The following is a 13,783-nucleotide window of genomic DNA, read 5'->3' on the forward strand; positions in this document are numbered from 1 at the left end:
GGTATGTCTATGGTTCTAAAATGATCTTTCACAAAAGATAAAAAATAGGATGGAACTTACTCAAGAAAAAAAAATGTGTCCAACATGTAAACAACAAATAAATGACAGCTTTCCAAGCTCTAAAGTATACATATCTTTCAGTTGCTAAAGGTTTTATTTTATATAAGTTTGCAATATTAACACACCCAAGAATCTGTCACTATTTCATCTTAATTCAAGCCCAATCTATTCATTCCCATCTGTCTGACCAAATTTTGGCAAGAATCACTAATATAAACCTGTTCCATTTACATTGTAAAACTGTTTAAGACCTACCAACAGTTGTTTTATGCTGTGTTTCACTATTCTTTTCCGTCCATAAATTAGCTTGCAGCTTTGTGGTCAACCGTATTTTAATTATGAATATAACCCACATTCTACTGCAACAGCAAATGTGAAGCTGCCAAAAAACCTCTCAGAAAATACATGCAGATGAGTTAAACACATTTGCTAATTCCATTTTCCTGGCTTTTTGTTGTGTATTGGTGATAAGCTAAGGAGATGGTTTTGATTACTGACAGCCACTGGTCTAATGCAGCAGTATTCAGAATGTGGCAGCAATTTTGTTTAGTTCCTAACTAGCAACTAATAAGTTAACTGCATTTCTTCAGAATGAGGCCGAAGGCTTTATGGCTGCAAGACCCCTTTACTCTTTTTAAAATTGTAGAAGACCCCAAAGAGCTCTATGTGGGCTATCATTACTGACATTTATCATACTAAAAAGTACAACTGAGAAATTATTATATACGAGAACATATAAGCAAACATTCCATTAGCCACCAGAGTTATATCATCATCCTACATCATGTAGCTTCCAGTACACTCCACATACACAGAATGAGAGTGAAAAAGGTAATAAAAATCATTATTATGAATATAGTTTCAACTTCATGGATGCCTTGAAAGGGCCCAAGCCCCAGACCACACTTTGGGAACTGCTGATGTATACTAGAAGAAGCCAAATGATATTGTTTCATTATGTAACCACATCCTACCAATATCATCTGAATCATTTTATACATGAGAAATCCTGAATAGGAAGTGGTTAAATAATGATGTATGTAAATGTACCTCATACAATATCTGGTACATAGTGAGAATTCAATAAAAATCAGAATAAGAATTCAAAAAAAGTTTCCTTTTTCAACCCATCATCTATTTAGGAACCAAGATGTTCTAATTCTTTCCTAACTTCTGTTCTTAATCTTTACACCGAATAAAAACCCCAACCAAGGCAGGGTTTATTTTATAATGTAAATATTTATGAACAATTTATTCTGTGCAATGAGTATATAATAAACACTTTTATTCATTGAACATATTAATTTTAAAAGACTGCATATGAAAAGGTAAGTGGATTCACATTTTTAAAATATTAAGTAGTATATTACTAAATGTTTACATTTTCCAAGAATACTGTTTTCCTTAATCTTACCTTTAAAATGTGTAGATATCTATTTTCCCTTCCCAAGTAAGTAAAACTTTCTTTACATTTTAGTCTAGGAATTCTGGAATCCACAGTTTGGATGGTTTGTGAATTACTGCAGGTTAGTACACAATACTCTTAGTTTTCTTCATTTGTTTTTTAATCTATGTTAGGTTAAGGGCTCCGCTAGAGCCTTTTTCCTTCCTCTCTGCCTTCTACCCTTTCTAATCCTAACTTGAAGGCACTTGGATTTCCTCTTCTGGTTTCTCTTTTTGCTACTCTTCTTCCCCGCTTGCTTCTAAGTTTTAATGCCCTCAGAACTTAGATTTATTCCTATAACCAACTACTGACAATGTTCCTGTCTTTCCATTTTCAGCTGTTCTCAATAATGTTAGCTTTCCACGAATTTGTGACTAATAGGATTATGGCAGAACTATTTACTTAAAGGTTTTAGTTTTCTAAGTGCTTTGCTAGCCCATAAAAAACAATAACTTATTGTGGAAACTTAAACCAATCATGCTGTTTTTATTTGTTTGTAGTTGTAAATTTTCAACATGACCCAAACAGAATGGTTTCTTCACATAAATGTGGCTCAGAATTTAGCAACAATTTACTCACTCAAAAATGGTACCTAACTCAGTAAAAATTAACTCTAACTCATTAAATCTAACAATAAAACTCAATAAAACTACAAAAACACTCAATAAAAAAATTTAACTCAATAAAATGACATGTTCTTACTACTCATCAAGATCTTAGATAATTGACTTAATACAATGATTTCATATAAGGTCATAAATATTTTAGTTTGGTTTAAATTACAGAATGAATGGGTTTTAGTGTTTTCAATGAAAGTCTCTCTTGCCAGGGGTATTTCGAAGTGTCATTTTGAAATTACAGATCTTAGAGATGAATAAGACTTTGCGTAGTCAATCTAACCAATGTGTTTTACACATGGGGGCCTGAGGGATACAGTGTGTATGCAACTGGCTAGTGACTTTGGAAAGCTGACCTCTGATTTGTCCCTTTTCATTATATTAGGTTACCTTTAGAGTAAAACCTGTTTGAACTGAAGGAACTTTAAGATCATCTAATTCAGTTGGATCATTTTATTTTTATTTATTTTTTTTGGAGTCAGGGTCTTGCTTTTGTGACCCAGGCTGGAGTGCAGTGGTGCAATCACAGCTCACTGCAGTCTTGGGGATCAAGTGATCCTCTTACCTAAGCCTCCCGAGAAGGTGGGACTACAGGTATATGCCACCGTGTCTGGCTAATTTTAAAAAATTTTGTAGGGATAGTATCTTGCTATGCTGCCCAGACTGGTCTTGAACCCCTGGGCTCAAGAGATCCTCCTGTCTTAGCCTCCCAAAGTGTTGGGATTATAGGTGTGAGCCACCACACCCAGCCACAATCATTTTATAGATGAGAAACCTGGGTAGGATGTGGTAAAATACTGATGTATGAAAACGTTACCTCACACAGTATGTGGCATGTAGTAAGAATTCAATAAAAATCAGTTTTCTGTTTCAGCCCATCATCCATTAAGGAGCCAAGATGTCCTAACTCTTTCCTAACTGTTGTTCTGTATCTTTATGTTGAATAAAAAGCCTAAGCACACGCTTATTTTATAAGGTAAATATTTATGAACAGTTTATTATGTGCAATGAATATATAATTAGTACTATTTTTTCATTGCCTATACTAAAAATATCTTAAAAGACTGCATATCAAAATATATGTGGATTCGCATATTTTCTTAATGATTAAGCAATATATTACTAAATGTCTGAATTTTTCAAAATACCCTTTTCGCAAAGGAAAGAGGTGAGGAGAAATAGTATCTCCTTTCCCCCACTGTTATATCTCCTTACCTGTCCATGTATGTGGCTCACACTGATGCTGGAATAAGGAAACATGAGACACTGCTTTGAGACCAAATACCACCAAAGGAGTCAGAGTCTAGACTGAGGGCTGCCATTTACTAAGGGATGACCTTGGCAAGTCTTACAAACTTCTAATTTCTACATCTGTAATGTGGCCATAAAGAAGCCCAATCTTATAGGATTGCTCTAGGGATCCAAAGATATGTATATACAAATAATCTGTAAAATCTTGTGTATATATAATATTACATGGTACAGCAAAAAATAAATAAATAAACAACTAGGGAATGCAGGAAATCTACATCCTGGTGCCAGATCATCACTGTCTTGCCATGACACCTTGGAGAAGTCACCTTTTTGTAAAAATCTGCAAGATGCAGGGGTTAAATTAAATCAGTGTCTCAAGGAATCCATTTGGAGAAAGAAACGTGGGGTAAAGCCGCCCTGCTTTTATCCACTTTCTTAGGCTCTGAAATATTACATTATCCTTTGGGAGGCTGAGGTGGGAGGACCACTTTAGTCCTAGAGCTCAACGCTGCAGTGTGCTCTGATTGTACCACTGTACTCCAGTCTGGGTGACAGAGCAAGACACTCTTCTAAGAAGAAAAAAAATTCATATTTTTTTTTATCACCTAAAGAAAGGGTTCTGCTCAAATGAAATAATTCAACAATTTCTTTGAAGAAAGATTTTTTTAAAAAAATTACCTTGCATCCTTCACAAGCATGAACTCCATAGTGGAACCCAGAAGCTTTATCTCCACAGACACGACATTCGATTGCCATGAGGGAGTTGGAAGCCTCTTCATGAGGCTTACTGTAGAGCTGAGTCTTCTCAGAATAATAAGGTGGAGATGCAGGCTCCACTTTGATTGCACCTATGTATGGAAACGTGAGAGGATAATTATCCTACGAAAACAGTCCTAAAACGGCAAAAGGGCAAGCCACCATACGACACCTTTGCCATATTTGTATTGTTTCAGTATAAAAGCATAATGGGACATGAAAAAAAACACTAGAGTTAAGGCAAGCAAAAGAAGGCTGTGTAATCACAGGCAAGTAACAACATCTCTAAGCCTCACCTGTAAATATAAAATGGGAACGGGAATTAAGTCTGTGGTTCTATGACCCCCAGTACCCTGCAATACTATAGCTCTAACAGACAACATAGAGGCTTTGAGACAAGGAAGCTTATTTTCCTAGCAAATGTTCTGTCTTTGGTATTCATCACAATATTAAATTATACATTTTATTTAAATATTACATTTTAGAAGTACTTTGGAACAACGCTTGCAAAAGAACCATAGAAGGAACAATGCTGTGAATGCCTAGCTTCAAGGTGCAGGAAAAATAAGAGCCCAGGTTACCATCAGTGTTCAGTCAAAAGACGTGGTTTGTGAAATGATCTTTGACAGAGGATGGGGGAACTTAATGGAAGTAAGGCCTACCTTTTACTAGTTAGTCCCATGGCTATTAAATTTCCATATTAGGCTCTAACTAAAAACCACACAGATAAATATAACCAAGCATATTATTTATCTTAAAAACCACCAGAAATACAGGAAGTTCTTACTTATTGTCAAGTAATGGTTGCCAGTTACATAGTGGTGGCTTTGGAAAACCAGCATGTCAGCCCACACATGATAAAAATCAAGGAAACAGCATCACAGAAATACATTTTATCTCAAAAAGTGCAGTTCTTGTTTTTCTTGCATCTGATGTTTTGATGTTGATTTAGTTAATGGCATGAAAATTTACTAATAGACTACAATGTTAAGACAAATTTGTGCTCAAAAGTAGGTTTCAGTATAAAATTCTGAAAGGACAGATTAGGAAAAAATGTACTGTAGTAGCAGTAATTTAGTGAAGATAAGTTATATAATATAAGGTGACTTGGAACTGTTACTTATTAACTTACAAGGGCCCAAAGAATTCAAAGTATGGATGATGGACTCTAGCTAGAGATACAAATGGCAGTGTAATCAAGCTAGAAAATGTTCCTAAGAAGGAAGTAAGCAAGAAAGGAAAGAAGAGAGGAAGGATAGAGTGGGGGAAAGGCAAGATTGACCTGGGGCCAACTTCCTTTCTGGCATTTCATAGATACCTAATGTTTCATGGATAAATGGGTGAATAAATCAATGATGAATGCCTTCTCTATTAGAGTTCTAGTCTCTGGAGTATTACAGGGTTACTGAGAGATTAGTCCAATTCCAGTCTTAGGAGTCTGAAAAATGAAAATAAACATCGTACTTTGGTACTCTTGAAGTTTCAGGTCATACTTATAATCTGCAACCATCGGATCTGCTCTTGTGAATGGAATGTCTTCATAGTGTGGAGTAGAAATGCTGGAGAAGTCAACAGTAGTGAAGGGCTTGATGTCAAAGGAGTGAGAGTGGTCGTCCATTACGGAGAGATCCACGGAGCTGATCCCAAAGTTGGTGGGCCAGAATGGCATCTCTGTGTCAACCATGGTAATTTCTGAAAGGAAAAATAGACTAGCTGTGAAGTTAAGTCCTGGAGAACAGAGCAATCTCACAGTGTCAGAAAGGGAAATGAAAGAGTCTTTGGTGAAGTAATCTCTTCTAGGCTCTTAAAACAAGAGAAAAGAACATAACCATCTTCTCAGTGCTGTCCAGGCTGTTTTATGATAGGAAGGAAGTCATCCTTTACCCAGGTATCATAGTATAGAATCCTGAAGCAGTGCAGACACATATAGTATATCCATATAAATGTCTTGCTACCAGTTCTGCTCTCATTATCTTCTACAGAAGGTCATCAATTTAGTCTGTTAATGACTGCTGTTATTTATTTAAAATTTTTTCCAGCTTTATTGAAGTATAATAGACACAAATTTTTAAACTTAAGGCACACAGGCCAGGCACGGTGGCCCACTTGTAATCCCAGCACTTTAGGAGGCCAAAGAAGGAGTATCACCTGAGGTCAGGAGTTTGGGACCAGGCTGGCCAACATGGCAAAACCTTGTCTTTACTAAAAATAGAAAAATTGGCTGGGTGTGGTGGCACGTGCCTATAATCTCAGCCACTTGGGAGGCTGAAGCAGGAGAATGGCTTGAATTCAGGAGGTGGAGGTTGCAGTGAGCCAAGATCACACCACTGCACTCCAGCCCAGGCAAGAGAGCAAGACTCGATCTCAAAAACAAAACGAAACCAAAAAACAAGGTATACAATGTTTTAATATATGTATTTACTGTGAAATGATTACCATCATCAAGCTAATGAACATACTCATCACTTCACAGTTACCTTTTTAAGTATGAATGTGTGTAGTGAGAACACTTAAGATCTACTGTCTTAGCAAATTTCAAATATACCATACAGCATCACTAACTATAGTCACCACGCTGAAGGTGACCTACCCTTAGGTCTCCAGAACTCATCCTGCATAACTGAAACTCTGGCTGACATCTCCCCATGCAATCACTCTCAAGCCCCTGGCAACCACCATTTTACTCTCTGCTTTCATGAGTTTGACTTTTTTAGATTCCATGCCTAAGTGAGATCACGTAGTATTTGTCTTTCTGTGTCAAATACCACCCAGTTTACTTCTCTTAGCACAATGTCCTCTAGGTTCATCTCTGTTGTCACAAATGACAGGATTTCCTTCTTTTATTAAGGTTGAATAATATTCTATTGTGTGTGTGTACACATATGTATCTGTATGTGTATATGTGTATGTGTGTACATATACTATATACACACGTATATATTCTGTGTTTTCAAAAATCCATTCATCCATGACACTTAGGTTGATTTCACATCTTGGCTATTGAGAATAATGCTGCAGTAAACATGTAAGAGCAGATAGCTCTTCAACATACTGATTCCATTTCACTTGGATATATACCCAAAAGTGTAGGATTGCTGCATCATATGGTAGTTCTATTTTTAATGTTTTGAGGCAGTCCATTCTGTTTTCCATAATGACTCTATCAATTTACATTCCCGCCAACAGTATACAAAGGTTCCCTCTTATTCACATCCTTGCCAACACTTCTTATCTTTTGTGTGTTTGATAACAGCCATTCTAACGGGTGTGAGATGATATCTCACTGTGGTTTTGATTTGCATTTCCCTGATCATTAGTGATGGTGGGTACCTTTTCATATACCTGTTAGCCACTTGTATGCCTTCTTTCTAGAAATGATATTCAGGTCCTTTATTATTTTTTAACTGGGTTATGTTTTCTTGCAATCAAGTTCATTGAGTTTCTTATATATTTAAGAATATTAACGCCATATCAGATGTATGATTTGCAAATATTTTCCCTATGCTGTAGGCTGTCTTCTTCACTTTGTTAATTATTTCCTTTGCTGTGAAGAAGTTTCTAGTTTGATGCAATCTGTTAATGATTGTTTTTAAAGTGTGCACAGGGGTCCAGCACAATTTTGCTCTCTTGAAAGTAGAAGCCCAAAATAGTTTTCTCTTTAGGATGAAATTTTTGCTATCCTATTTGTATTTATAATGCTTTTGTGTAACAGAAAAGTTGGCAAGTTAAATTTAGGTAAATCAATTTCTTTTAATTCTTTAAATCCTAAAATAATTTTGTTCTTAAAGTAAAACAAAAATAAAATTTTAAAGGGAAAAATAACTCAATTATGACTTCTGTACTATGAAAAATTGCTTAAATAATTATCTTTTCTGTGGATGCACCTTTTCTTAAAGAGGAGAAAGTTTGCCCCACATTGAAAATAGAAAGGTTAGAGAGAGATGCAGAAACATTTGGTCATACCTGAGAGTAACAAAATCAGACTCTAGCCCAGCATTAATTTTAAAACATCCCCAAACAAAAACAAATAAAACAGAGAAACAAGAAAACACATAAAAGACAAAAGAAAAATACTTAAATGGATTCTAAAGCCACAGAATAGTCAGTTTCATGAATCATCTGCCCAAGATCATGTATACCACATGCATTTTCTTCTAAACATGATTTATTGTCATAGTAAGTGCAACAAAACTCTTTTGCTGCTAAGTACTTCATGTGAACTTGTGAGCCATAGAGGGTGTAGACTGGAAATCTTTCTGCAGTAGGTAACTGGACTCTGTTTACCTGAAACCAGTTCGTTATTCAAAGTGGTGCCAAAAAAGCAGTCATAAATATTTTAAATGTTAACTCTGTGGTCAAAAACACCAGTGGAGAGCTGTGTGAATTCAGGACTGATCACACTGGAGACAGAGATGAGCTGTTCATCAATTCGAGGGCTCCTCAAATCACAGGGGTATCTTTCTTGTTTGCAGTCATATCCCCACTGGCTAACAAAGGACTTGACTCATAGTAGGTGCTCATTAAATAATTATTAACTACTAAATACATTGATGACTTAATGAGATGGCTGTAAAGTTTTAGCAGAAGGAGCAGGGAAGGAGGGAAGCAAACTGGTATTGATCAAGCACTTACCATATGCCTGGTACTGCCTACCTTTTCTTCTGCATAATCTGAAATATTATTCCCACTTCAAAGATAAGCAAGCTAGGGCCAAAGAAGTAAAGTGACTTGCCCAAGGTTCTCTAGCTAAGAAGTAGAAAATTCAAACTCAAGACTGACCCTGAAACCCTCTTCTGTATATACAGAATTCTCTTGATTCTCTCACTGATGAAAAAGGCTTATGGAGGAGGGGCCACTCTCCTCTGTGTATCTGTGAATGGGCCTCTTGTTTTTCCTTTTTCTTTCCTTTTATTTATTTATCATTTTTTGGAGCTATTTTAATGCCCTCACTTTAACACCACTTGCTTTTTCTTAGCAAGCGGATTGCTAAGAAATTCACTCCTAAGCAAACTTTTATATGAGATTGAAGATATCAGCTGTGATCTTCACAAGACAAAATGCCTTGAAAATATAAACGAGCGTAGTCCTGTGAATGTGCGTCTGTGGTTTCAAGAGGCCTAGTTAGGCACAGTATGGGTTCACGTGTCTATCTACATGAATAAGTATCCAAACAACCTTAAGTTATCTGTGTTTCAGTGTCAACACTGCACACCAAAAAGGGCAATGTGTACTGGTGATAGTTAAAGGTCATTCTAGGTCTCAATGACATGGAGAAAAAAGTCTGCTCCTCAAGACAGGGCACCCATCCAACTGTGTCTTCTGTTTCAAAATTCATCCAAACCTGTCTAACCCATGTCATTCCATTTTCTTTGTCCATCTCATTGGTTGGCTTAATTTTCATTTCTGTATCTACTTTTCTTAGTATAACTTATTTTCATATTAAACTACATTTCCCTTGCCTACATTGTTAATATCCACAAAGGTGGGTTTATTAACTATTTCTCACCATGCTATTGCAAAGTTTTCTGCATACAGAATAAGGCTGATAGAGTGAGTTAGAGATAGTGGATATGTTCTGTATAAATACTGGGAAATGAAAATAAGGATGCAAAAATATCTGGAGTGTGAGAGAAATTTGTTGCTCATGATTTTTTTTTTTTTTTTTTTAGACAGAGTTTTACTCTTGTTACCCAGGCTGGAGTGCAATGGCACGATCTCGGTTCACCGCAACCTCCGCCTCCTGGGTTCAAGCAATTTTCCTGCCTCAGCCTCCTGAGTAGCTGGGATTACAGGCACGCGCCAACATGCCCAGCTAATTTTTTGTATTTTTAGTAGAGACGGGGTTTCACCATGTTGACCAGGATGGTCTCGATCTCTTGACCTCGTGATCCACCCGCCTCGGCCTTCCAAAGTGCTGGGATTACAGGCTTGAGCCACTGCGCCCGGCCTCATGATTTTATTGGTTTAATTTTTTGTTTGTTTCATTTTTAACATACAACTTCAATGACTTCCTATCAATCAAAGCCATGCTTCTTTCTTTCTTTTCTTTCCAGCTCTCTCTCTCTCTTTTAAACAGCATCTCACTAAGTTGCCCAGGCTGGTCTCAAACTCCTGGGCTCAAGTGATCCTCCTGGCTCCGCCTCCCAAACTGCTGGGAATATAGGTGTGAGACACTGTGCCCAGCCAAAGCCATGCTACTTAATACAAGAATCATATATCTAGGGGTTATGTATTATATTGTGGAAACTTGGGGGAACATTTTTAATGTCAAAATAGCCACCTGTGTGTTAAGGAATAGAATGAAAAGTTCATGTAATTTTTAAAGATATACGAAATTCCTAGAAAACTTTGTATTTGTAGTACATCTTACGGCTAAAAGGATGCTGTTTTTTGTTTTGTTTTTCACAGTAGCCTTTTTTTTTGTTAGAGAAGTTTTAGGTTTACATAAAAATTGAGCAGAAAGTACAGAGCTCTCATAACGGTCCTTACCCAGCCTCTTGTCCCCTCTCTATAAAACATGGTTTTCCCCAATTACTAACACTTTGCACAATGTAGTATACTTGCTACAACTCATGAACCAATATCGACACATTATTACTAACTAAAGTCCACGTTTATATTAGGGTTCACTCTTCGTGTTGTATAGTCCTGTGGGATTTTTTGGTTTTTTGTTTGTTTTGGCAGAGTCTTGCTTTGTCACCCAGGCTGGAGCGCAGTGATGCAATCTTGGCTCACTGCAACCTTGGCCTCCCAGGTTCACATGATTCTCCTGCCTCAGCCTCCTGAGTAGCTGGGATTACAGGCATATGCCACCACACCCAACTAATTTTTGTATTTTTAGTAGAGAAGGGGTTTCACTATGTTGGCCAGGGTGGTCTCGAACTCCTGACCTCAAGCGATCCACCTGCCTTGGCCTCCCAAAGTACTAGCATTACAGGTATGAGCCACCACACCTGGCCGAGTTCTATGGGTTTACACAAAGGGATAATATCATGCATTCATTAGTGCATCACATGGAATAGTTTTACTGCCCCAAACATCCTCCATACTCCACCCTTCCTCCGCCCAGGAATAGTATGCTTTTGCTATCCTCTACTAGTAAGGGCAAGCTGGTGGAAAAGCAGGAGAAACACTGGGCTTTTAGCCTGGCATTCAAGGCCCTCCATGTCTCAGCCCTAACTTATTTTTTTCAGCCTTATTTCCACTGGTTATCACAGATCTCACTCCTTTTCTTCGCATAGCTGGTGGCTGGGCATATCATACTATCTGCCCAGGTTAAACATGCCCTGCCTCTTTTAGTCATGCAGCTACCGAGGCTACTGTATCTTCTTCCTACCCCTCACTTCTTCATGCCAAAAGCCTGCTTGTCTTTCAAAACCCAGTCCAAATGCTGCTTTCTCCATGAAACCATCTATGAATCCTCCAACTTAAAAACACTCTCTGTGTTCCCACAGCACTTTGTACCTCCTCCTTCAACTTGGATATAATTATCTGGATAAATGTCTCACCATTAGATTTCCAGTCTGGAGCAAAAGGACAGCATCTTATTATTCTATTTTCCCATGTGCAAATTCTATGCACAGTTGTTTTTTATCAAATTCTTGCCAACTGAATAACATTTTATGCAGAAGAGTAAATTTTCACATTGCTACTAAAGATGGAAAAGCAATGATACTTTCTCAACAGTTTAGTTTTGCTAATATTTAAGTTCCCTCCAAAAGATATTAATCTTCAGCATTATCAATAAAATACAATTTAGGCCATAACCTTTCCCCCTCAATAACGTATACTCAGTTTTTTCTATTTTGCTGATTACAAGAGGAAGATTAGGGTCCTAGATGGTTTTCTTATTTTTTTTTTTTAAGTGGAAAGGACAACGTAAGAAAGAAAAACAGCTCATTTCTTCATCTCTATGAAAACATTGCCCAAACACACTTTCCCCCTTCCCCCTGCCCTTCTCCCTCCCCTGTTTCTCTGGGACACCTTGACCTAAACAACATTATTCCATGGACCTCAGTTACTGGGAGGCACAGTGGTTCCCTAGACATTTTACTTTATTTTGACTTAGAGATGCGTCCAGAAAGCCTGCTTCTCATTTTGTCTCCAGAAAACATAAGCTACTGTTTCTGCCAAGCTGTAAGTTTAGGAGGTGTTTTTTGTTACTCCATGCAATTACCCATGAAAGAACAAATGAACAAAATATCTGCATGAACAACAGCCCTTCTCAGTAACAAGAACGTGTCTTAACTCCCCAGCTGGTGACACTGAGTTGTGTTGCATCAGAGGTATAGCCGTCAATTTCACAATCTTTGGAGTGTTTCAAGCAGGCGAAAGTCTTTAGGCAGACCTTGTGAGCAAGGACATGGACGTGTGCCATTATCTTAGACCTTCAAACTTGGTTTTAAACACCACTCTAGGCAGTGAGCAGACTTTTCAGAATACTCAAAGGATGAAGTATTTCAACAAAAATACAACCAATTTTGTGCAAAAATAAAATAACTTCTTTAATCTGATAGGCATCATTATTTGGGAGTATGAAAGTGGGTTGAAAAAGATGCTAAATTATAAAATTGAACACCAGAACTATATTCTTTACCTTTGGGGTTTTATGTTGTCCCTTATGAAGAGAAAAGAAAAACTATAATTAGAATAGCTGGTAAAATGTTGCATCTCCTTCATATTTACTTAGCTAATATTAATAGGACACTAAACCTGTGCAAAGTACTGCACCAAATACTGTGCCTGGATTGTGTCATTTAATCCTCACAACCAGCCCAAGGAAGTAGGTGCACTTATAATTTACCTTGAAGATGGGAAAACTGAGACATGGACCTGGAAGTAAATGACTTGCTTAAAAGTACACATTTACTAAGCAGTAGAACTGCCATTGAATCCAGATGGTCTGAAGCTCCACAGCCCACACTAGTGACTTTATACTGAATACTGGTTAGAAAAACATTATCTCTTCCTGATCTTCCAGTTCTTTATTCAACAATTATTTAACAGTTCCAACAAACCTTCACTGAACACCTATGATGTGCCACATAGGCAGGGGGGCAGGGGATGTACTATGAAGAGTAACTCTCAAATAAAAGCTTTATTAAATAAATGTGTTCAGCTAGGCAACAAGAGTATTTATACCTAAAAAGCCTTTCATAGGTCCTTTGTAGCTTTGTTGGAAATGACCTTAAAAGACAGTTAACCACTGATTTTTCAATCCCTTCTCATTTGTTTCAGGTTAATATCATGGTACTCATAACTGTGGTTCCCACTTGTTCATCCAGCCCCTCCTTACTGATTCATGCAGATCAAGATCACTCTGCATTATAAACTGACCTGGGAATTTACTAATTCCTCTCCCATCATGACAGCTGACATCCAGGGACAAGAATCATCCTGAAACACTAGAGCAGAAAAGGCCGTTTTGAGATCATCTAAGTTCTCATTTGACAGATAAAGAAAATGAGGCAAAGTGACCTGTTCAGGGTTTCCTGGTGAGCTAGAGGCTGACTGGACGGGAGCCCAGCTTGGCTTCTCTGAGCCTGGCATTCTCAGTGCTGCATTATCAAGTTGTTACTATATGTAAATATGCTGAAAATGGGACTTTTAATCTTTGCCACTTTTCATACATCTAGATTTATTTTTGGGGACT

General features: G+C 37.4%; 1 protein-coding gene across 8 annotated transcripts in view; it reads right to left on the bottom strand.

The window, feature by feature from the left end:
- Window positions 1–13,783, bottom strand: part of PPARG (peroxisome proliferator activated receptor gamma) — a 198,799-nt gene that overhangs the window by 48,936 nt on the left and 136,080 nt on the right. For all 8 annotated transcript variants that reach the window (XM_074404767.1, XM_039478922.2, XM_074404769.1 and 5 more), the window contains 2 exons: window positions 5,596–5,823; window positions 4,054–4,223 (listed from right to left, as the gene is read on the bottom strand). In XM_074404767.1, coding sequence (XP_074260868.1) covers window positions 4,054–4,223; window positions 5,596–5,815 — 390 coding nt within the window. In that variant the 5' untranslated portion in view covers window positions 5,816–5,823. The remainder of the gene's footprint in view (window positions 1–4,053; window positions 4,224–5,595; window positions 5,824–13,783) is intronic.

The sequence above is a fragment of the Saimiri boliviensis genome, chromosome 8 (genome assembly GCF_048565385.1).
Source record: "Saimiri boliviensis isolate mSaiBol1 chromosome 8, mSaiBol1.pri, whole genome shotgun sequence".
Classification (NCBI taxonomy): Eukaryota; Metazoa; Chordata; class Mammalia; order Primates; family Cebidae; genus Saimiri; species Saimiri boliviensis.